This window comes from Alexandromys fortis, unplaced genomic scaffold (assembly GCF_014885135.2).
Source record: "Alexandromys fortis isolate MF-2015 unplaced genomic scaffold, M_Fortis_MF-2015_v1.1 scaffold_16, whole genome shotgun sequence".
NCBI lineage: Eukaryota > Metazoa > Chordata > Mammalia > Rodentia > Cricetidae > Alexandromys > Alexandromys fortis.
This window is the reverse complement of record NW_026067893.1, coordinates 14,071,967-14,093,230: the sequence shown is the minus strand read 5'-3', so window position 1 is coordinate 14,093,230 and position 21,264 is coordinate 14,071,967. Positions and strand designations below refer to the sequence as shown.

The 21,264-nt window shown below is 43.3% G+C and overlaps 2 protein-coding genes across 2 annotated transcripts in view; both read right to left on the bottom strand.

Moving 5' to 3' along the window:
- Positions 1-1,218: 1,218 nt before the first annotated feature.
- On the bottom strand, positions 1,219-3,124 carry Npm3 (nucleophosmin/nucleoplasmin 3). Its single transcript, XM_050147192.1, has 6 exons — positions 2,994-3,124; positions 2,599-2,684; positions 2,299-2,418; positions 2,096-2,189; positions 1,683-1,793; positions 1,219-1,587 (listed from the first exon to the last, which is right to left on the bottom strand). The coding sequence occupies exons 1-5, from the start codon at positions 3,109-3,111 to the stop codon at positions 1,693-1,695; spliced, it is 519 nt and encodes a 172-aa protein (XP_050003149.1). The 5' UTR covers positions 3,112-3,124; the 3' UTR covers positions 1,219-1,587; positions 1,683-1,692.
- Positions 3,125-3,928: 804 nt separating this feature from the next.
- Oga (O-GlcNAcase) overlaps positions 3,929-21,264 on the bottom strand; it is a 38,516-nt gene continuing 21,180 nt past the window's right edge. The window contains exons 10-16 of the mRNA XM_050145148.1: positions 20,815-20,989; positions 17,475-17,560; positions 16,405-16,509; positions 14,470-14,555; positions 13,869-14,061; positions 8,099-8,258; positions 3,929-5,868 (exon numbers count right to left, since the gene is read on the bottom strand). Coding sequence (XP_050001105.1) covers positions 5,732-5,868; positions 8,099-8,258; positions 13,869-14,061; positions 14,470-14,555; positions 16,405-16,509; positions 17,475-17,560; positions 20,815-20,989 — 942 coding nt within the window. The 3' untranslated portion in view covers positions 3,929-5,731. The remainder of the gene's footprint in view (positions 5,869-8,098; positions 8,259-13,868; positions 14,062-14,469; positions 14,556-16,404; positions 16,510-17,474; positions 17,561-20,814; positions 20,990-21,264) is intronic.

Genomic DNA, 21,264 nt, shown 5'->3' with positions numbered 1-21,264 from the left:
CGCGAAAGGCTCCTAGCCGGTCGGTGGTGGAAACACCTGGAGGTAAGGCCCTGGGCTGGAGAGGCCCCACGATCCTGATCTCGAAACAAAGAAGGGTGCCTTTTGTCTTCCACTTGAGAAAGGGAGGCTGAAAACTTACCCCTAACTCATCACCTCATCACACAGATAAGGAAAAACTTCTAAGACCGAGAGGTACCACTTCCCTCTCCTCCTACCCCCTAGAGCCCAAGCTGGGGTCCAAGTCCCAGTTTTCTTGTTTCAGCTTCTCAAGTTTTGCCCGTGCTACCACACCTGGGTTAGTTACTGCTTTCCATACTGTGGGGGACACTTGCCCCGCCCCAACTCAGCCTCTTTGTATTATGGGAGGCCCCTTACTTGTTGGTCAGCTGGTGTGAATTGGCCTGATTCTCTCAGGCCCTGTTCTCTGTCCATCTTCAGCCTGTCTGGGGAAATAACCTTTTGTTTGTTTGTAGGGCACTAATGCCCCCCCACCCCCCGATTAACACAGCTGAACTGCTGACCCCAGAGCTGGTTGCACAGTCCTCACACAAGCACCCCCTTTCTCTTTCTGGCATAGCAGTAAGGTAGACCCCAGAAACACCTGATTCTAGGGAGGAGACAGTATGGCGGAGTGCTGGGGGCAATAACCCCTCAGTCGAGGAGGCTGATTCCCATGGGCTCCTTTCCGCCCCCATATGCCAGGCCACCCGGATTCTGGTTTCCCTGTCACCCAATCTGGCCAGTTCCCTCCATCTGGCCCAGGGAATCAGGTTTCTAAGGGCCCTGCTCTACTCAACATGCCTCAGAGACCAGAAGAGCGAAGACTGGTCCCCAGCCCACCCCTCACAGGCCCTCTCCCTGGGCTGAGCCCCTCATGGGGCTAGACACGCACATTCCTCAGGTTTCTTAAGCCCACTTATCTGTCCCTCTCTGCCCATCAGCCTGAGTGCTGACAGAGGCCCAGACCCCTTGTTTGGAGGCTGATAACCTCCTGCGATGGCCCTCCCCCACCTGCAGGAATACGGAAGAGGCTGGAATGGGAGGTCCCTCTGCAACAAGGCAGAAGGGACTTAGGCCCGCTTTTGGTCCAAGGCCCTGGGGAAAAGGACGCCACATTTTCTCACCAGGACTAGACATCTACGACCACCCTTTGTACTGCCACAGTGCCATCTGGTGGTCCCTAGGGAAATCTCAGTGCTGGAAAAAGCCACACAAGAATTGCAAAAAACCAAACGCCACTTTATTTATATCTAAAAATGTAAAAAGTGCTTAAAATGTTCTGAAATTTTTTTTTTCAGTGCTGGGAATTGAACCAGGGGGTTCACAAAACATTCAATCTGGGCAGGTGGAGGGGAGAGAAGGTCAGGAGCGATGTTCAAATGTATCCCACCCCAAGAGCAAAGGGAAGCTTCAGGCAACCTGTAGGAGCAAACACAGGGCCCTTTGGAGAATGCCCGCTCTCTTAGCACCGGTCCAAGTCTCCCACTTGTCCCTTCCCAAACTCTCCTCTTCAACGAGAGAAAAACATTTACAATTCTTGAAACTTGTCCAGGAACATATGGTGCATGACGCCTGCAGCTCCCTAACCTGAGAAAAGCAAGTACACAGTCAGTATCTGAGCCCTCATCGGCTTCCCTTTACTGCTCAGATCCTCTAGGGGTTCCCTCATCCTTCCTACTCACCAGAAGGGGGCTAGGACCTGCCTCCGCGCTTTTTGGCAGGAAGGATGCCACACAGCTTAATTTCCTCTTCCTCACTGTCTTCTTCTTCAGAAAAATCATTGTTTATACACACTGGAGGAGACACACACAGTCCAGACACTAACTCAATACCTTGTAGTGCGAGGCTGACAGGGAACCCCTTCCTCCAGAGCTCCTAAGTCTAGGTGGGGAGAACTTCAGGAAGAAAAAAAAGGCCCCCCCCCCCACATGGGATGGAGGGGGGCACCTGGGCCAGGTTAAGGCAGTTCATAGGCTTGAGTGGGGAGGTGAAAGCCACATGATAAGGGAAGCACAACCTGGGATGCAGATGCATTAGGACAAAGTAGGAGGGGGAGGGGGAGGCAGGGCCTAATGGGACGGCCCACTCTTCTCACCAATCCGGTGCCGACCAGTGATGCGCACGGGCCCAGAGCCCGACTTCAGGCGGAAGGTTACAGGTGGCTGGAGCTGGAAATCGTCCAGACTGAGCTGGAAGACGAGAAGGAAGGCCTGAGCCACTCTGGCCCACCCATTCTGAGACTGACACCGAAGTTCTCGGTTCCCACCGCACTACAATGAATGCATGGCTACAACTCACCATGGGCTGGCAAGATAACCTGAGATTGGCCACAGGAACAGCAATCTCCTGGTTGTCGTGATCCCGGGCCACAACTTCCACCACATTGCACTCGTCCTTGGCCCCCTCGGTAAGGCACAGCTGAAAGGGTACACACAACCTCGGAGTGAATCTCAGCGAAGGCTGGCAACCCAAAGGGAAGACATCTTACCCTAAAACCTGCCAGTCTCGGGGTAACTGACTCCCAATCCGGGGGTGACGGGGGCGGGGGGTGCGTAGATGGATGCTCCCCGCATCTCCAACCACTCTCCAGTCCCTTACCATGTTCAATCCCAGCACGTGTTCGGTATCATCCTCTTCCTCAACCTTGAAAGTGAAGGAGCGGGTGTTGCTGGAGAGCTCACAGCCTGCAAGAGCCAGTGCGTTCGTTTGCCTGAGAGGTCACGCGTGGAGGCGACAACGCTCGAGAGCGTTTCACTAACCCGGCTGAACCCTCCCATTCGGCCATGTGCCGCCGCGGGCTGACCGGCCATCAAAACACCTGGGCGGGCGGGCGGGCGTCCTTCTTGGGCCGTACGAGCCGCGGAGTAACCGTTAGGGTTAGGGTTAGGGAAAGCGAGGAACCCTCGGCCCACACCCCACGTCGCCCAACCGCCGTCCTCAGCCCAACGTCTCACTCGCCCCGTACCACCCTCTGCCACTCCTGTCTTCAATACCGAAGAAGAAACTGTCCATCGTGACTGGGGCCGGGACTCTCAGGCCTCCCATACCCCCAGCTCGAGCTCGGCTCTCTTGACTGAAGAACGCTAAAGCAGCTGCAGTGCTGGCGGCCATGCTGAAACGGCCGTGGAAGCCCCGCCCCCCCACGCACCGAACGCGACACCTCAGCCAGTTCCGGCCCCGCCCATTAAAGGAGCCGCGCGCAGCGAGGCGCGAGGCACGTGAACCGCCGCAGGGACGAGGCACGGAATGAGGGCTTAATGTCAGCGTCCACTCATTCCCACGGCCCTGAGGACTCTGATTTTCTCTAGCTCATCGCATTCATCAAGACCCTTTCTTCCAACCTGGGCTTATGTAGAGATGGTAGTGTACTTCCTCTTCCAGAAAAGTTAAGAGTGCAGAGCAGCAATTTTTATTTTCCTCAGGAATTCTCACCCACACCTTTGCCATATTAGCTACCCCTTAGATAAGCTTCCTGAACCTGATGGAAGTTAGACCGGAAAGGAGCCACGCCCACATGTGGGAGTCAACTCCTGCTCCAATTAAAGCCGCACTTCCCATCAGCCTAGGCACATCCTGCTTTGGATTCTCCACTCCTATAACAGGGCTACCCACCCCCCACACCAGTACCCCACCATTCAAAGAGAACAACCCATGCACTCCCTAATCTATAGACAAACTCAGAAGAGACCTCTCTACTTCAAAGATTTTAACTTCAATAAGAAGGCAACTTACTTAAAAATGAACCTGCTTTTCTGAGAAAAACTGAAGTTAGTTCTTTGCCGGTGAAGGCAGGAGGGGAGCACGGTCTTCAAAGTGCAGTCTAAAGTGAAATCGCTTTAGAGAGGAGGAATCCCTGCCCCTGCTGAGGCATGGAGAGAGGACAGAAAAGACAGGAGGGCAGAGAACAGGCAGTACACCATCACATGAATCCACTTCAAGTTTTATTTTGCCTCTTGCATGGTCTTCAGATAGTTTTACAGTCCGTTTTCTACAGAAATTGAACTGTGATCCAAACAACGAAATGGTATCCCAACGTTAATAACCGTGAAGTTGGCACAGCACTTTATCCTAGAGCAATGATGGTATGGACCTGGACACGTCTCAGTTATGTTCAGATCATCCAAAGTGATTATTGAAAACCAACATAAAACAAAAAGCAACTTGTTTAAAATTCCTGATTCCATATGAAACTGACTCTGAAATCTTCTAAATAAAAGGTTGTAATTCCCACTAGGGGATGGGGTGTATTCAGAGAAAGGTGAGGAGCATTAAACTGTCTTACTATCTAATAACAATTTTGCCCTTTACCTTAGCCTTCAAAACCAAACTTGATTTCAGTTTTTCAACATATCCTATCACAGGTTTTTACCCTAAGAGGCTTCTTAGCAAGCACTCTCTCCTGGGCTTCAGCTGAAACTCACTAGGTACACTAGATATAGTGCTAAACTGAAGACTATCTCAAAAGCTCACACTGGAGTTCTATAAAAGAAAATGTTTCAAGTTTCCTTTTTTCTCTCTCCCCTCTCAGCTCAGAGCTCAAAAGCTGATGAAAAACTAGAGGGAAGATAACAAAATACTGTTGAAATCTATGGAGAAGTTACTAGCTAGTCATGATTATAAAAAAACAAACAAAAAAAAACCCTGCAGAGACTATCTGCCAGCTTCATGCTCAAAACCCTTAAGTTCACCAAATCTAAATTAAAATACATGAAAGTTTTCAGAACCTCTGATTAAAAGAAAGAGTATACTTATGGTTAACATATTCTTTCTTTTAAAATTAGATACAAACATGCGAGAATTAAAGACTGATTCAATTAAACCAGTAGTTAACAGGTCTTGAGAAGAATGGCGGCTGCTCTAAGGGCAGAGACCACGAGTCAGTCCCTTTATTGACCCTTACTTGACAACAATGTCAGAACATTTCACATGCGCATCTGCTAGGAAGGTTCATTTCCAGAAATAACTGCACTTCCCAATAGATTTGAGTCCTATGAAGTTAGACACTCATACTCCAAACAGTCATGGCCTATCCCTCTGTGGGAGGCACTTGAAAAACAAATGCAAAGGAAATCTACCACCCATGGTTTACATTATCCAAAGTGCCATTCTAAACCAACACCTCTCATCTTCAAAGGAAAAAATATATAAAAACAGTAAACAAAAAGAACAGTCAGGTTACAGCTAGTCTATATACAAAGAAATTTACAAGTTCGTCAATGTGGCCTTTGCCACAAACAAATGCACATTTGTCCCTACAAAGTACAACTGCCTGAACCAACATTACAGCCAGAGCTTTACAAAAAGCAGAAAAATTGCCCAACTGGAACCCACTAAATCCTTCTCATTCCTGCCATGTCTCCAAAGAACAGAGACATTCATTCAGCACACCAAGGAGAATAGAGTGATTTTCATTACTCTTAGGTGAGAAATGCAACCACACTGGATGCAGAAAATAGTGCTGATTACATTTATTTAAGAACCTCTCCCTATAGAAGCCCACAAGAGGTCCTGCTCCCTGACCCGAGACCCACAGGAGGGCACCCGCATCTGTTCACGCAGGACATGCAGCAGTACTATCTTCTTCCGGCCAGTGGGCAGGCTGAGAAGGTGATGGTGAGCTCTAGTAATCGACGTTTCCAATCCGCTCCAGAGACTGAACTGTGTGAAGACCTCAACACCAACCACAAGGTGGGGCTAAGAGACTTTGGACAGTTCACAGCGCCAATAAATGTCACAGGCTCCGACCAAGTATAACCACATCCTTTGGAAATCCTTCCATCTTTGCAATTTCAAAACAGCCTAACTTGCTGTAGAATTCCAGAATCCTTTTATCATCTGGTCTTACTTCACAGAAAGCCCCCCGGGACCCTAAAAAATAAACAAAATATTTTAAATGTAAGTAAGTATATGATACAAGCATGAATAATAATGTTTAATACAGATAACAGCTTTATCCCTAAATTCTACAGAGATCCAATTGCCTCTGCCTCCCAAGTATTGGGATTTAAGATGTGTGCTCACCATTTATTCCAGCTTAATTTTTTTTTGTTTGTTTTTGAGATAGGGTCTCATTGTGTAGCCCTGGCTGGCCTAGAACTCACTACTAGAACAGACTCATTCTGAATTCAAGAGATCGCCCTCCCCTGTGCTGGTGTTAAAAGCAAACATGTGGCACCACAACTGACTTTAGTCAACAGTGAATGAGGAATATTCTTTGAGAAATGGGTATTGAAAGTAAAGGTAAGTTCTGTTCAAAGCATCCAACACCTTTGAAGAAATGAGGCAGAAGCTACACTAACCTGTCACAAGCCAACATAACCAGAATGTGAAGATTGTTTTTAAAAATTATTTATCAGGGCTGGAGAGATGGCTCAGAGGGTAAGGGCACTAGCTGCTCTTCCAGAGGTCCCGAGTTCGATTTCCGGCAACAACATGGTGGCTCACAACCATCTGTAATGTAATGAGACCTGGTGCCTTCCTTGCCAGCAGTACATTGTATGCTTAATAAATAAACCTTTAAAAAAATTTAATAAATATTTTTCCTCTGGGTCTATGTTTAGGGGCAGGTATTACATGTGGAAAGAAGCCAGAAGACAATTTGCATGAGTGGGCTCTCTCCACCATATGGGTCCCAGAGACTGAATGCAGGTCATTAGGTTTGGCAGCAATTGCCTTTCCTCAGCAGGCTCAAACATATTCTTCAGACATATTTAATGTCTGTGATATTCTGTCCTAAGTACACACTGAGAATTATCTTCTAAAGCTAAATAATTCTGCAAAGTGGATGTAACTAGTTCAAATAATATATAAATGCAACAATGAAAAAGTTGAGTTCTTTTTATTTTCCATTCTACAGGGTCTCACTATGCAGCCATGGCTAGCCTAGAACTCAACTATGTAGACCAGGATAGCCTCAAACTCAAGAGATCCATGTGCTTCTGCCTCCTGAGTGTTGGGATTAAAGGTGTGGTTTACAAGGTGGATTGTTTATTATCAGCAGCTGTGAGGCTGAGGCAGGAGGATCACAAGTTCAAGGACTACCTAGGCTACCATATGAGTTCAGGCAGCTTTCATTTTTAAATTTTAAAAGGCCACTTAAAAACATATGTCATTTCTCATTGAGGCTCAAGATTAGTATTCATGCTATAAAATGATGAAGTGTTCTCCAACAGTCAATGAATACTATTTAACTTCTACACCAACAATAACTCAGAACAAGAAGCCAGCCAGACACAGCAGGTACAGACCAGTCACTTTAGAGGACAAGGCAGTAAGACACTTGAGCCCAAGAATTGAGGGCAACCTGGACAATGTAAGACCACACACCACCCCCAAAACACACATAAACACAAAAGGGGGGAGTAATATAACTGAAAAACAAAATTATTTTGTGTATGTGCCACAGCGGACATGTGGAGGCCAGAAGACAGCTTTGTGGAGCTGGCTCTTCTACTTTTACAAGGATTCTGGAGACTGAACTCAGATCAGCAGGCTTTTTTTAAAGACCATGGCATGGATATGGAAATCAGGGAATAACTTTGTGATGTGCCAGTTCTCTCCTTCCCGTTTATGTGAGTCCCAGGGACCAGAGTCGGGGTACCAAGCTGGGGTCTGTGAGCAGCAGGGGCCTTCACCCAATGGGCCCTCTCCCACCCTCTATCACCCTTCCCCGGCCCCTGTTTTTTTGGAGATGGTTTCACTACGCAGCCCATGCTGGCCTGGAACTTGTAGCAATCCTAGAACCTTAGCTTCTTGAGTGCTGGGATTGTCAGAGTAACCAGACCCAGATTTCTTTTATTATGAGTAATCTCAGCACTCAGGAAGCTGAAATAGAAGACTGTGCACAGTGCTCTAGAACAGGCTGAGACAAAACTAAATTAATACTTTAAAAACTATAGGACTGGTAAGATGGTTCAGTGAGTAAAGAGACCAGTGACCAAGCCTGCCAGCCTAAGTTTATTCCCAGGACCACACATAAAAGGAGAGAATCAATTCCTACAAGTTTTCCTCTGGCTTCTGTTTGCATACCCACAAAATAAGTAAAAATAATAATAATAAAGTCTCACTCAAATAATACAACCCCACAACTTGTACTCACCATTTGCCTTCAGTGAAGACAGGAGGCAAGCCATCATGCTTTTAGCAACACTTGGGTCAGTGACTTTTTTGTGAATATCCATCTTTATCAGAGAAGGGAAGTTAGCAAGGAAAGTTTCTGGCAAAACCTCCTGTTCTTCATGGAAACTTAACATTATTTTCTGGAAAAAAAAAACAAAAAACAAAAAACAAAACATTAGAATCTTTTTGACTTTCACGTTACTTTTATCTCTGTCCCAGAAACTCACGAAAGGAGAGCAGTATTAACTTTTTCAGCACAGAATAAGGAGAAATGAGCTTACAATTTTAAAAGGTGTATCTATAGCCAAGTATAGTACAGTATATTTAATCCCGCTACTCAAGAGGTAGAGGCAGGCAGATCTTTGTGAGTTCAAGGCCAGCCTGGTCTACAGTGAGTTCCAGACCACCTAGGGATAAACAGCAAGACCCCATCTCCAAAAATCTCTTCCCCCCTCAACACACACCCCAAGACTGAGTGACCGACTATTGTCTAGGGGGCTTAATAGATTGGGAGTTAAAAATACTTGCTGCACAGGATGGCAGCACCCATGTAAAATGCCAGGCACAAGCGTAGGGCTGTTGAGGCTTGTTGTCTTCTGGTCTATCTGAAAATGTGAACCCTAGGTTCAACATGCCTCAAAGATAGAAGTAGTAATTAGAGGACGCACTTACTCAATTCTGAGTTTCGGCTTCCGCGCACACACACACACAAAAATAAGTCTTTGGAGCTGGAGGTTAAGACCTCCCGAGGTCTTACATTCAATTCCCAGCAATCATATGGTGGCTCAGAACCATCAATAATGAGACCTGACGCCCTCTCCTGTCATACAGGCAGAACATAGTATACAAAACAATAAAATCTAAAAAAAAAAAGCCAAGTGGTGGCGGCACAGGCCTTTAATCCCAGCACTCGGGAGGCAGAGGCAGGTGGATCTCTGTGAGTTCGAGACCAGCCTGGTCTACAAGAGCTAGCTCCAGGACAGGATCCAAAGCCACAGAGAAACCCTGTCTCAAAAAAACCAAAAAAAAAAAAGTCTAATACACACATACAAATGTGAATATACTTACAATAGAATAAAAGAATCATGGTTTTCCCTTTAAGGCACATGTCTTATTTAACTAAACTAAGAAACAAGGTGTTGTTTCTTGTACACTGAAAAGATTTATCACTCGTACTGTTTTAATAAAATGCTGATTGGCCAGTAGCCAGGCAGAAGGTATATGCAGGCTGACCATACTAAGAGAATTCTGGGAAGGAGAAAGGCAGAAACGCAATCACCAGCTAGCTGCAGAGGAAGCAAGATGAGAATGCTAACTGAGAAAAGATACCAAGCCACGTGGCTAAACATAAGAATTATGGGTTAATAAGTGTAAGAGCTAGTTAGTAATAAACCTAACTACCAAGCCAAACAGGTTGTAACTAAGCCTCTGTGTGTTTATTTAGCACTGTATGGCTCTGGGACTGGGTGAGATAGAAACTTCCATCTACAAAAAGGGGCTGCAGATGCAGGACAGTGACAAGAGCCAAAGTCTCACTGCAGGTGCATCACCAAACTGGGCTGCCTGGTCAAGGTCTTGTAGCTCATACCCAGAGGAAATCAACCTATTTGCTTTGGCCCATCAAGGAATTTGAGATTATTTTTTCCTGGGAGCATCCCTTTAAGGATAAAGTTTTTGTTTGTTATATTTTGTTTTTTTTTGCTTGTTTCTGCCAGTATGAAAGCAGATCTGGGCCAAGCAGACCAGGCTTAGGGCTTGTGTAACTAATGGGGACTCACTCCAGTCCTGTTGGTCTGATGATAAGCACTCCAGGGAGGTAGCTATTGCTATCCAAGGGGCTGTTACCTTGTCAAGCTTTCTACTGTCCTTGTGTAGGGAGAGAGGCTACAGGGGGCACAAGACTGTCCTAGATTGTGCCGTGCAAGGTGACAGGGTTCTCTGACCCCACAGGCACTGGCATCGTCACTGCTCCTATGCTCTAGAAGCTGCTGCCAACAGCCAGTACTGACGATGACTACACACCAACCAGAGGCCGTACTGCTACCCAGGGCAACTTTGTCTAGGCTTATTGCTGTGTGATGCCCCCAAACTCCAGAAAGAGACTGTGTTCATCAAGTCTCCCTATCATGAACTGCCCAACCATCCTGTGAAAATTCATACTAAATTCTCCACTCAAGAGACTCAGGCTACAGTTGTGGCCAACACACAGGATTGTTACAGAGGAAAAATAAACTGAATTAAGACAGTTAAAAAAGACAAGCAGCTACCAAGTGGTGGGTCTTACCTATGATCTTAACATTTGGGAGGCGGAAGGAGGAACAGGAGTCCAGGGCTAGCTTTGAATTCAAGGACAGAGCCAGGCGGTGGTGGCGCAAGCCTTTAATCCCAGCACTTGGGAGGCAGAGGCAGGCGGATCTCTGTGAGTTCGCGAGACCAGCCTGGTCTACAAGAGCTAGTTCCAGGACAGGCTCCAAAACCACAGAGAAACCCTGTCTCGAAAAAAGCAAAAANAAAAAAAAAAAAAAAAAAAAAAAAAAAAAATCAAGGACAGCCTTGATTACATATGACCCTGTCTCAAAAAACAAACAACAAAACAAACAAAAAAAGCCCCAAAAGTGCTGGAAAGATGGCTCAGCAGTTAAAGGTTCCTGTTCCCTTCCAGAGGTTTCCCAGCACACACGTCACAGCACACAGCCATATATATGTAACTTCAGGTGCACAGATATAAATGCAGAAAAGACACCCACACACATAAACTTTTAAAAAATTAAAACAAGCCAAATGGTGGTGGTGCACACCTTTAATCCTAGCACTTGGGAGGCATAGGCAGGTGGAACTCTGGGAGTCTGATGCCAGCCTGATCTAACAAAGCAATTTCCAGGACAACCAGGGAGGTTACACAAACAATGTCTTACCCTAAAAATTCTACCAAGAAACTTCTACAACTCATAAAGACTTTCAGTAATATAGCAGGATACAAGAATAACTAAAAAAAAAAAAAAAAAATCAGTAGCCCTCCTATACACAGATGATAAAGGGGCTGAAAAAGAAATCAGAGAAACATCACCCTTCACAATAGCCACAAATAGCATAAAATATCTCAGAGTAACTCTAACCAAACAAGTGGAAGACTTGTATGACAAGAACTTTAAATCTTTTTTTGTTTGTTTTTTGTTTGTTTGTTTGTTTGTTTTGTTTTTCGAGACAGGGTTTCTCTGTGGTTTTGGACCCTTGTAGACCAGGCTGGTCTCGAACTCACAGAGATCCGCCTGCCTCTGCCTCCCAAGTGCTGGGATTAAAGGCGTGCACCACCACCACCCGGCAGAACTTTAAATCTTTGAAGAAAGAAATTGAAGAAGACATCAGAAAGTAGATATTCCATGCTCTTGGGTAGGCAGAATTAACATAGTAAAAATGGCAATCTTACCAAAAGTAATCTAAAGATTCAATGCGATGCCCAGCAAAATTCTTCATAGACCTTGAAAGAATGGTACTCAGCATCATATGGAAAAGCAAAAAAGCCAAAATAGCTGAAACAATCCTGGGCAATAAAATAACTTCTGGAGGCATCACAATCCCTGACTTCAAACTCTGCTACAGAGCTACAATACTGAAAACAGCCTGGTATCGACATAAGAACAGACAGAAGAATCAATGGAACCGAATCGAAGACCCGGATATCAACAGTCTGGTATTGGCATAAAAACTGACTGACGGAACAATGGAACCAAATTGAAGACCTGGATATTAATCCACACACCTTCGAACACCTGATTTTTTACAAAGAAGCAAAAAACATCAAACGGAAAAAAGAAAGCATATTTAACAAATGGTGCTGGCATAACTGGATATCAACATGTAGAAGAATGAAAATAGACCCACATCTATCACCATGCACAAAACTCAAAGTCCAAATGGATCAAAGACCTCAACATAAAGCCAGTCACACTGAACCTTATAGAAGAGAAAGTGGGAAGTACACTTGAACACATTGGCACAGGGAACCACTTCCTAAATAGAAGCCCAGCAGCACAGACACTGAGAGAAACAATTAATAAATGGAACCTCCTGACACTGAAAAGCTTCTGTAAAGCAAAAGACATGGTCAACAAGACAAAACAACAGCCTACAGAATGAGAAAAGATCTTCACTAACCCCACATCAGACAGAAGTCTGATCTCCAAAATATACAAAGAACTCAAGAAATTGGATACCAAAAAAACACATAATCCAATAAAAAAAAAAAATGGAGTACAGACCTAAACAGAGAACTCTTGACAGAGGAATCTAAAATGGCTGAAAGACACTTAAGGAAATGTTCAACATCCTTAGTCATCAGAGAAATGCAAATCAAAACAACTCTGAGATTCCATCTTACACCTGTAAGAATGGCCAAGATCAAAAATACTAATGACAACTTATGTTGGAGAGGTTGTGGGAAAAGGGAACACTTCTGCATTGCTGGTGGGAATGCAAGCTGGTACAACCCCTTTGGATGTCAGTGTGGCGATGTCTCAGAAAATTAGGAAACAACCTTCCTTAAGACCCAGTAATAACACTTTTGGGTATGTATCCAAAGGATGCTCAATCGTGCCACAAGGACATGTGTTCAACTATGTTCATAGCAGCTTTGTCATCGCCAGGATCTGCAAACAGCCTAAATGCCCCTCGACAGAAGAATGGATAAGGAAAATGTGGTACATTTACACAATGGAGTACTACACAGCAGAAAAAAAATAACAACAGCTGGAATTTTGCAGGAAAATGGATGGAGCTAGAAAACATTATTTTGAGTGAGGTAAGCCAGACACAAAAAGACAATTATCGTATGGGTTTTTTAACATAGGTGGTTTTTTTTTTTTAAAATATTTATTTATTACGTATACAATATTCTGTCTGTATGCCTGAAGGCCAGAAGAGGGCGCCAGACCTCCTTACAGATGGTTGTGAGCCACCATGTGGTTGCTGGGAATTGAACTCAGGACCTTTGGAAGAGCAGGCAATGCTCTTAACCACTGAGCCATCTCTCCAGCCCCATAGGTGGTTTTTTTAAACATAAAGCAAAGAAAGCCAGCTTACAAACCACAATCCCAGAGAACCTAGACAACAATGAGGACCCAAGAGACATATACATAGAACTAACCTACATGGGAAGTACAAAATAGAAAAAGACAAGATCTCCTGAGTAAACTCGGAGCACAGGGACCTTGGGGGAGGGTTAAAAGGGGGAGGAGAGAGGCAGAGAGGGGAGCAGAGAAAAATATAGAGCTCAATAAAAATTAAAAAAAAAAAGTCTCAAAAAAAAAAAAAGACAAAAGAAAAATTTAAAACAAGTACCAAGATTATAACTGTGAGTACATCACACTAAATAAAGCACGTTAGTTCACCCAAGGCCATAAATTTAATCCTGATCAGAATAAAAATAAAGTTAGTTTTAAGAAAGCACTGCAAGCTGGCTGTGGTGGCACATACTTTTAGTCTCAGTACACGGATAGTAGAGGCTAGCCTGGTACACCTGAGTTTTCCAAAAAAAGAAAAAAGAAAGAAAAAAAGACAAAGAAAAAAAAAAAAGCACTGTACACTTTTAACTGTTTAAGTTGTAATTTCTCACTGGTGTGGAACTCATTACGTTGACCAGGCTGGCCTCAAACCTGTCTCTGCTTCCTTAGTGCTGAGAGATGTGTGCCACCATACCTGGCAATTTTTACACTTTAATTTCTAAAAATTATAATATAAAACCACTGTATTACCTCAGCCTCTGAGAGCTCTTTGTCACCATTCGGCTTGGTGTACTTCTCCTGCATGAAGGGAATCCAGGATATTTTGCATTTTTTAATGAAGGGGGTCACATCTACAGTGCCTAAGGCATAACCACAAATGCCATCTTCATCTTCTAGGACGAAGCAGTAATCCAGGCTGAGGGAAAGCAGCCCTCCTACTAACCTGATTGGAGGAAACAAAGTCAGGGTAAGCTTGTAAAGTATTAACAAAAAATTCACAATTCAGTGATTCAAGGTCCAAAGTTTTTTTTTTTTTTTCCTCAGACAGGTTTTCCCTGTGTAGCCCTGGCTGTCCTGAAACTCTGTAGACCAGGCCGGTCTCGAACTCTGAGGCTCACCCGCCTCTGCCTCCCAAGTGCTGGTATGAAAGGCACGTGCCACCTCCACCCAGCAGGTCCAATGTACTTAGTCTATGAAAACTACCTTTTCGATAAAAGAAACTGAAGATAGACATGTACATTCACTTACATTCATTTTTTAGATTTAACTAGGACTAAACTGGGACTTAAAATAGCCTGTCAGCCAACACCTACCCTTAACCTGTTGTATCAAACATCAAAACATCACATACTTGTCTCCAATGAGGTCCGGCTGGCTCTGAAAAGGTAAGCCCACTCCATCATCATACATTTCTCTGCAAATCTTGTACACGGAAGCCTGAAAACATAATCTAGTTAGGCAACACACCAAGACAAATGTCAAAAGAATGAATATAAAAACAGCCATGTGTAGTGGTACACAGAGGAAGCAGGCGCAGGAGGATTGCAGGTTAAAAGCCAGGTTGATTAATAGGAAACATACTGAGTTTGAGACAACTATGGATAATAAACCAACTGTCTGAGAAAAAGAATTACAAGTCTGGGGGGGGGGGGATATGTATGATCTGGCTTATCAGAATCATCACCTGGGAGTAGGAGGATCACCTTTTGTTTTAGTTTTTTGCAAAGAAGGGTTTCTCTGTGTCATCGTGGCTATACTGGAACTCACTGTGCAGACTAGGCTGGCCTCAAACTCAAGAGGTCCGACTGCCCCTGCATTGACCACCCCCACCTGGCTAGAAAATTACTTTTGTTTTATTAAGTATTATTGAAATGGGCATGTAGCTCAGTTGTATAACACTCACCTAGCATATGCAAGGTACTAAATTTGATACCTAGCACTAAAATTTTATTTATTAGGTTATACCTGCACAAAATTAATTTGCCTGCACAAGAGAATACATGCACCATATACTGTGGTATATACATGCAGGAGCTCATGGGTCAAAAGGCAGCTCTGGATCCCCTGGAATTGCAGTTATCAGCAGTTGTGAGTTGCCATCTGGGTGCTGGGAACTGATTTCTAATTCTCTGTAATAGTACGTGTGCTTAACTATCGAGCCATCTCTCTGGTCCAAACCCCACCGAAACAAACAAGCAAGCAAACAAATGAACAGGGTCTTACTATGTAGCTCTAGCTGCTTTGATTCAGAGATCTGCCTGCCTATACCTCCCAGGTACTGGATCATGCCATCATACCTAGCCTTCATTTTGAGTTTTTAAAGGGAAGAATTAAAGGACTCAGCTCAAAAGTTCTAAAAGAGAGGCTGGAGAGATGGGTCAGAGGTTAAGAGCACTGGCTACTCTTCTAGAGGCACTGAACTCAATTCTCAGCAACCTCATGGTGTCTCACAACAATCTATAATAAGATCTTGTGCCCTCTTCTGGTCTGCAGACATATAGGCAGAATGCTGTATACATACATAAAAAGTAAATAAATCTTAAAAGAAAAAAAAAACAACAACCTAAAGGAGGTAAAATGCCTTAGGCTCCTCTTGAAATTTTTACTGAATTTACACCTCTAGGATTCAGTGTTTTAGCTAACTTCTTCAATTTCAGGTTGGTATTTTAAGAGCTGGGAGTTTAGTTACAATTCTGATCTGGAATTCCCACCCCCGCCCCCAAAGGGCCATCCATCTAAAGCTTGGTACTCAACTGACAGGCCTCTGGAAGGTAGTGGAAGACCTACGAGGCCCTGTTAGACAAATTTAGGGCATACTGCTAAGGGTACAGTTTAACTGACTGTAAGGTAAGCAGCTTTGTTTTGCTCTGTTCTGCCATTGCACCATGATGTAATGACATACAGTCATGGAGCTGGCTGCCACAAACTGAAACCATGAAGCAAAATAAAGTCATCCTGTTTTTCCTTTTCTTTTTTTTTTTTTTTAAGACAGGGTCACACCATGTAGCCTTGGATGGCCTGGAACACACTTTGTAGACCAAGTGGGCCTCAAAACCAGAGATCCACCTGCCTCTGCCTTCCACATCAGGCTTTCTTGGGATTCTGGATGGCTGATTAACCCAAGGCTATCAGTGATGGCTCCAAGTCTGATCCCTGAATCCAAAAGTACACAACTAAATGAAGAGTAGCTTAAGACACAGAAGCAACCATCTAGTTCTTGCAACCATCTAGTTGAAAGGAAAGCTGTGAGAACACTTAACTATATACCAAGTTGACAGAAAATTACCTCATCTTTAGGAAAATAAGGTCTGATAGTATAAACTTTGGAGGTAGGAGTCAGTGGGGGTGGTTGAAAAAAGAGATCATTTGCTCCATCAATTGGCAACAAACGCTGTAGGAAGGAAAAAAAGGGAGAAAGATTAGTTTTGAGAATACATCCATTTCTTTCAATGAGTGTGCACTGCAGATTACCAACTTAACATTAACTGGCTACTGCAGGCAGACCTAAAGAAGAGGGGCGTACTACACTTTACTAATATAATACCTCTTTCCTGGGGAAGGGGTGTTTCAGAATAGAAATTACCCAAACTGACTCACACATCTTTAATGGTATAATAATAGAAATTTAATTTTATAATAAAAACAAAAAACTACTTCAATTATGATATAAATATTTGTTTTAAAAACCAATCTTAAATGAACCATCCTTCTACTACAAGATGGCAGAACAGACTGTGAGGAGGAGAGGTTTGGTCTGAAGAGGGTTATCTGTCCAGGAGACGCTTTATCCCCAAAGCAATGCGCTTCAGTTTGCTGTGCGCAGCAGAGCACCTGTTGGGGGGAGAAAAGTAGAGCACCGGAAAAGTCCATGAACAAATCTAGCAGCAAGAACCCTCACAGTCTGCTCAGACTGTCACCAGCAGAGCTTTTTATTTCTTACTTTTAAAGGGTATTGTATTTATTAAGGAACCAAGAAACTGCCCTTTAAGCCCTTTACTGTCTACTTGCATAATAAGCCATCTTTTTTGCTCATGGAGTTTCCACTGGCAGACAAGCATGCGCGCATTGTGCATTGCGGGCGCAGATTTAAATGCTGTGCGACCTGCAAAGAAACAATGTGAAGTGTATACCTAGAGCCGCTGCGCTTCGCAGGCGCGGGGGGATTGACAGCATCTCCTTCAGAAATTACTGTGAAAGAGGAGGAAAATTCGATTTAAAATCCAGTTATGTAACTAAATTGAATTTGGGACTAGAAAGCCTTCGGCAGACCAATCCTTCCAGCCATCTGATGCGCAACATAAGGTTTCTCATAAAACAAAGAAAAATGTCAATTCAGTTGTGAATTCATATTGATACCTGGAACTCTCCTGCTAGACCACCTCTAAAGGCCCAGGGTTCTTGGTCTCCAATTAAGAACTGTGCTGAAGAATGACTACGACACCCTGTTGAGATCAGATCCAAGCGGAGAACGTTACGAGAAAGGGGATTTCCTGAGGTCTCAAATGTCCAACAAACTAACATACACTGGAAACAGCTCTCTAGAAGTACTAATCCAGGGTTTCAAGGCAAGGCTGTGATAATAACTATTTTTAAATTTATAACGGCATTTCAATACTTCTATTCCTTCCTCGGATTAATGGAAACCACTACTATCAGTTCCAAGCTTTAATTATTGGAAGGAATAATGAGATTTCCCAGTAAACTTTTCTATATTCCGCACACACAGCAATAAATCAAACAGCTGCTTATCTATCATGAAATTCTCTAACTATAAACTGAAATGAATGAGATAGAGACATTTTATTATCACAGCCCATGAAGGAACTGAATTAAACCTGTCTGAAGTCACATTTTACATTTTGGGAAGGGTAAGGAAAGGGAAAGGGGAGTTAATCTTGTCAGAAAACTTAAGGTCAGCAGAATACTGTGGACAAAAACAAAACAATGAAAAATTTGGTTTTCATGAACAAGGACAATTTAAATTTAGACATGGCCAGTTAGAATACCAATCTGCCGAGCTCTGAGAACAAGAGAGAGCCAATTACTTTTCCTAATTTGTCCAGAGCTAAAAACACACTTTTCTTAAAAGTGTGACAGTATATAGTCTTCTAACCCTGCTATGACTTTTGCAATGTGATGAACATGTGTATCAGGCAGCAGGCTTTGAGGCCCAGGTGTCAGTTTTAAGGTTAACACTAACCGACCTCACAAGCAATCAAGCCAACAACCAAGAGACAATGAAAAGCAAATGTTTTGGAACCAACCGGAAGCAGCCTGCCTGGTTTTCTGACAAGATATTAGCAGCGCAATATAGTTCTGTTCCATTGGAAGACAGCGTTCTACCTCCTGCTCAAGTCAACAGTCTCATCAGTACAAGACACAGTGTGCTAGTCAGACAGTCCCAAAGCAAACCAAATTTTTTGTTGACAATTCAGCCCATTAAGAGATCATGTCTGGGTTTGTTATGTTTTAAGGGTAGGGTAATTTAAAAAAATTAAAAAACAAAAAAACAAGAAAAAGCAAACACAAACCTATAAAATGTATTTGTAAAATAAGCATGAAATGGGTCAAAATTTAGACTACAAGAGATTGCCCCATTCCGTAATTCAGTGATTTACACTGTAGAAAAAGAAAACAAACAAAAACACACAAACTTCACAAACTTGAAGTTCAGCCAATTTCCCCTACCCTCCACTTTGAGACTCCAACATAACTAGCACTTCCAACTAGTACAGTAAAAAGCTGCATGTACGAAGAGCTGTGTAAATGAAAACATGGTTAATGCCTCAGACGCTGCGCAAACGTGACTTCAGTTCATGTCTACTGCCCTAGTTTATTCTACCTGATCTACCTCACAGACACAGCCTTTCAACTTAAACTAATTAATCATGACGCGCTGTGAACATCTGCCGCTGTCCATCCAATAGTAGTAGACACTTGTGCTGAGGATTCTCCCATCTGTACACAATGGGGAAGAAGATAATAGAAGTCGTTAGTAATCAAAAGTACTGCATAGCCACATTCTTTAAAGGACTGAATGCCAGCTGGACTGGAGGAGGAAAAAAACAAAGGACTCTAGTCATGAGCCAGAGATTGGTCACGAAGACACTCTCCCTGTCACGGGCACTGTACACCTACTCGGATGTGGTGGTGGTTATTTAAATTTTTTCTTTTGGTTTTTCTCTGTAGCTTTGGAGCCTGTCCTGGAACTCGCCCTGTAAACCAGGCTGGCCTCAAACTCACAGAGATCTGCTTGCCTCTGCTTCCCTAAGTGCTAGGATTAAAGGCATGTGTCACCTCCTGGTGATGGTAGTTATTTAAAACTACAATGCTCTGGCATTGATACTGTACCAACTGGAAAACTTACTCAGGCAAAGATAGCATGAGAAGAGAAAGAAGTAATACTGGATATAATAAAATTTTAACTTTCAGTAATTCTTGAATGGGGGGAGTCATACTGAGGATTAAACCCTCAAATTTAATATTTTAAGTGATTTATCCTCAAGCTCACTAATCTGGATTTCAGGCTCAAAATACCTAGGGGCCTTAGATTCTTAAAACACAAATCCCTGTAAGGATTAAATAACTCCCTGGCAACAAGCCTGGAAGGCATGTGCTGTCATATACAGTCATACACAGTCAATACAGAGAGCTCCCCAGGAGCCTAAAGAGACTGCTCCCAGCTAGATAGAATCCTAGACAGAACCTTCCATCAAGCCTGCCATGCTAATACGCAGGACCACAGAGGAAATTATCATAGTTTCTAAATCAATTATCAGAGATTCTTCCTTTTTTAAATATTTAGGAGCCCAAAGGCATATGGGTGGAGAATTACAAATCTAACTACTCAGGGCTGCCTGTGTTTCAGACCGTCTATTTCACACTCAGATCGTGAAACCCCGTCACGGTATTTCTGACTACTATGAAAACTGACACATCAGTTAGCTTTGCTGCCTGCTGTGTGCTCTGAGTCCATTGCACTGAAAACCTGCAAATGAAATGAGATTCCTGGAGAATCTTGGCCATGCTGGTGCTTTTTTTTTTTAAACCAAGTTTGAGAATTTCCAAAAAGAAGAGAAAAAAAAAGGGGGGGGCACACAAAAGTCCACTGAACCAAGCAAGAGCTTATTGGGGACTGTAATTTCCATTTCATGCTAAAATCGATTACTTGGTAGAGGAATAAAGAAATAGCCACATGAAGTTATACCAAGTAGCACCAGAATAGCCTTCCACTAAAGCTCGCATGCGCACAGGGCTGGGAGGACAGCTTCCTCTTGCCAGGCCCCTGGGGGAGTTGCAGCACTAGTTCTAGTAAACACAGCACTAATGTTACCAAGACACAGCAAGCAGCAGAAAGCTTACAGCGTCACATCTCATAGAGTCTCATCTCCAAATCAGGTCAATGAAGGACTCGGGGCTCCATCCAGGAAGCATTCAGTCAGAGCACGTTAAAGTCAGTACTTTCTAACATATTTTCAAAGTATTTATGGAATTAGCCCAAGGGAGAAAAACTAACATGCTCAACAAAATTACTAAAACTTTCAAGTTTTTCAACTATGTTCATCTTTAAGAAAAATCTAAGAAGTAAAATACATGGAAATTTGCCAATTCCCTAAATGGTTTTCTCCCTGTGGGATAATTTTTTTAAGTACAATATATAAGAATGAGGAGATAGGATCATTGCTGCTGCACCTACCTAACCACTGCACAAAAGACTTCACCATAGACATTATACTCTTGATATCCCAGACATAGGAGTACATGTCATACAGGATTGTCCTGTTGGCACAATTGGAGAGCCGAGTGAACATCCCCATCACTAGTGCACACATCTCTTCAAACTTGGCTGCTCGTGACCGCCACTCTTCAATCTATAAGGGATTTTAAAAAAGGAAGCAATGATTTTAAATTTAACAAAATAATCTAAGAGTTACAAACTTAGCTGTTTATCAGGCACATGAATTTATCTTAAACATTAGCGAATCACTTGCTTAAACGCTGAGTGAACGATGAGCTTATCTCGCTGAGCTGACAGAAAATATCTAAAATAAACTTTCCTCTATTTCTTTTCTTTTCTTTTTTTTTTTTTTTTTGTGGTTTTTTGAGGCAGGATTTCTCTGATAAACAGTCCTGCTGTCCTGGAACT

Excerpts from the sequence above, each read along its gene's own strand:
- Npm3 (XM_050147192.1), bottom strand. The coding sequence starts at position 3,111 with ATGGCCGCCAGCACTGCAGCTGCTTTAGCGTTCTTCAGTCAAGAGAGC. Across the intron at positions 2,190-2,298 it reads GGTTATCTTGCCAGCCCATG|CTCAGTCTGGACGATTTCCA; the intron begins GTGAGTTGTAGC and ends CTCGTCTTCCAG. Across the intron at positions 1,794-2,095 it reads CACTGGTCGGCACCGGATTG|TGTGTATAAACAATGATTTT; the intron begins GTGAGAAGAGTG and ends TGTCTCCTCCAG.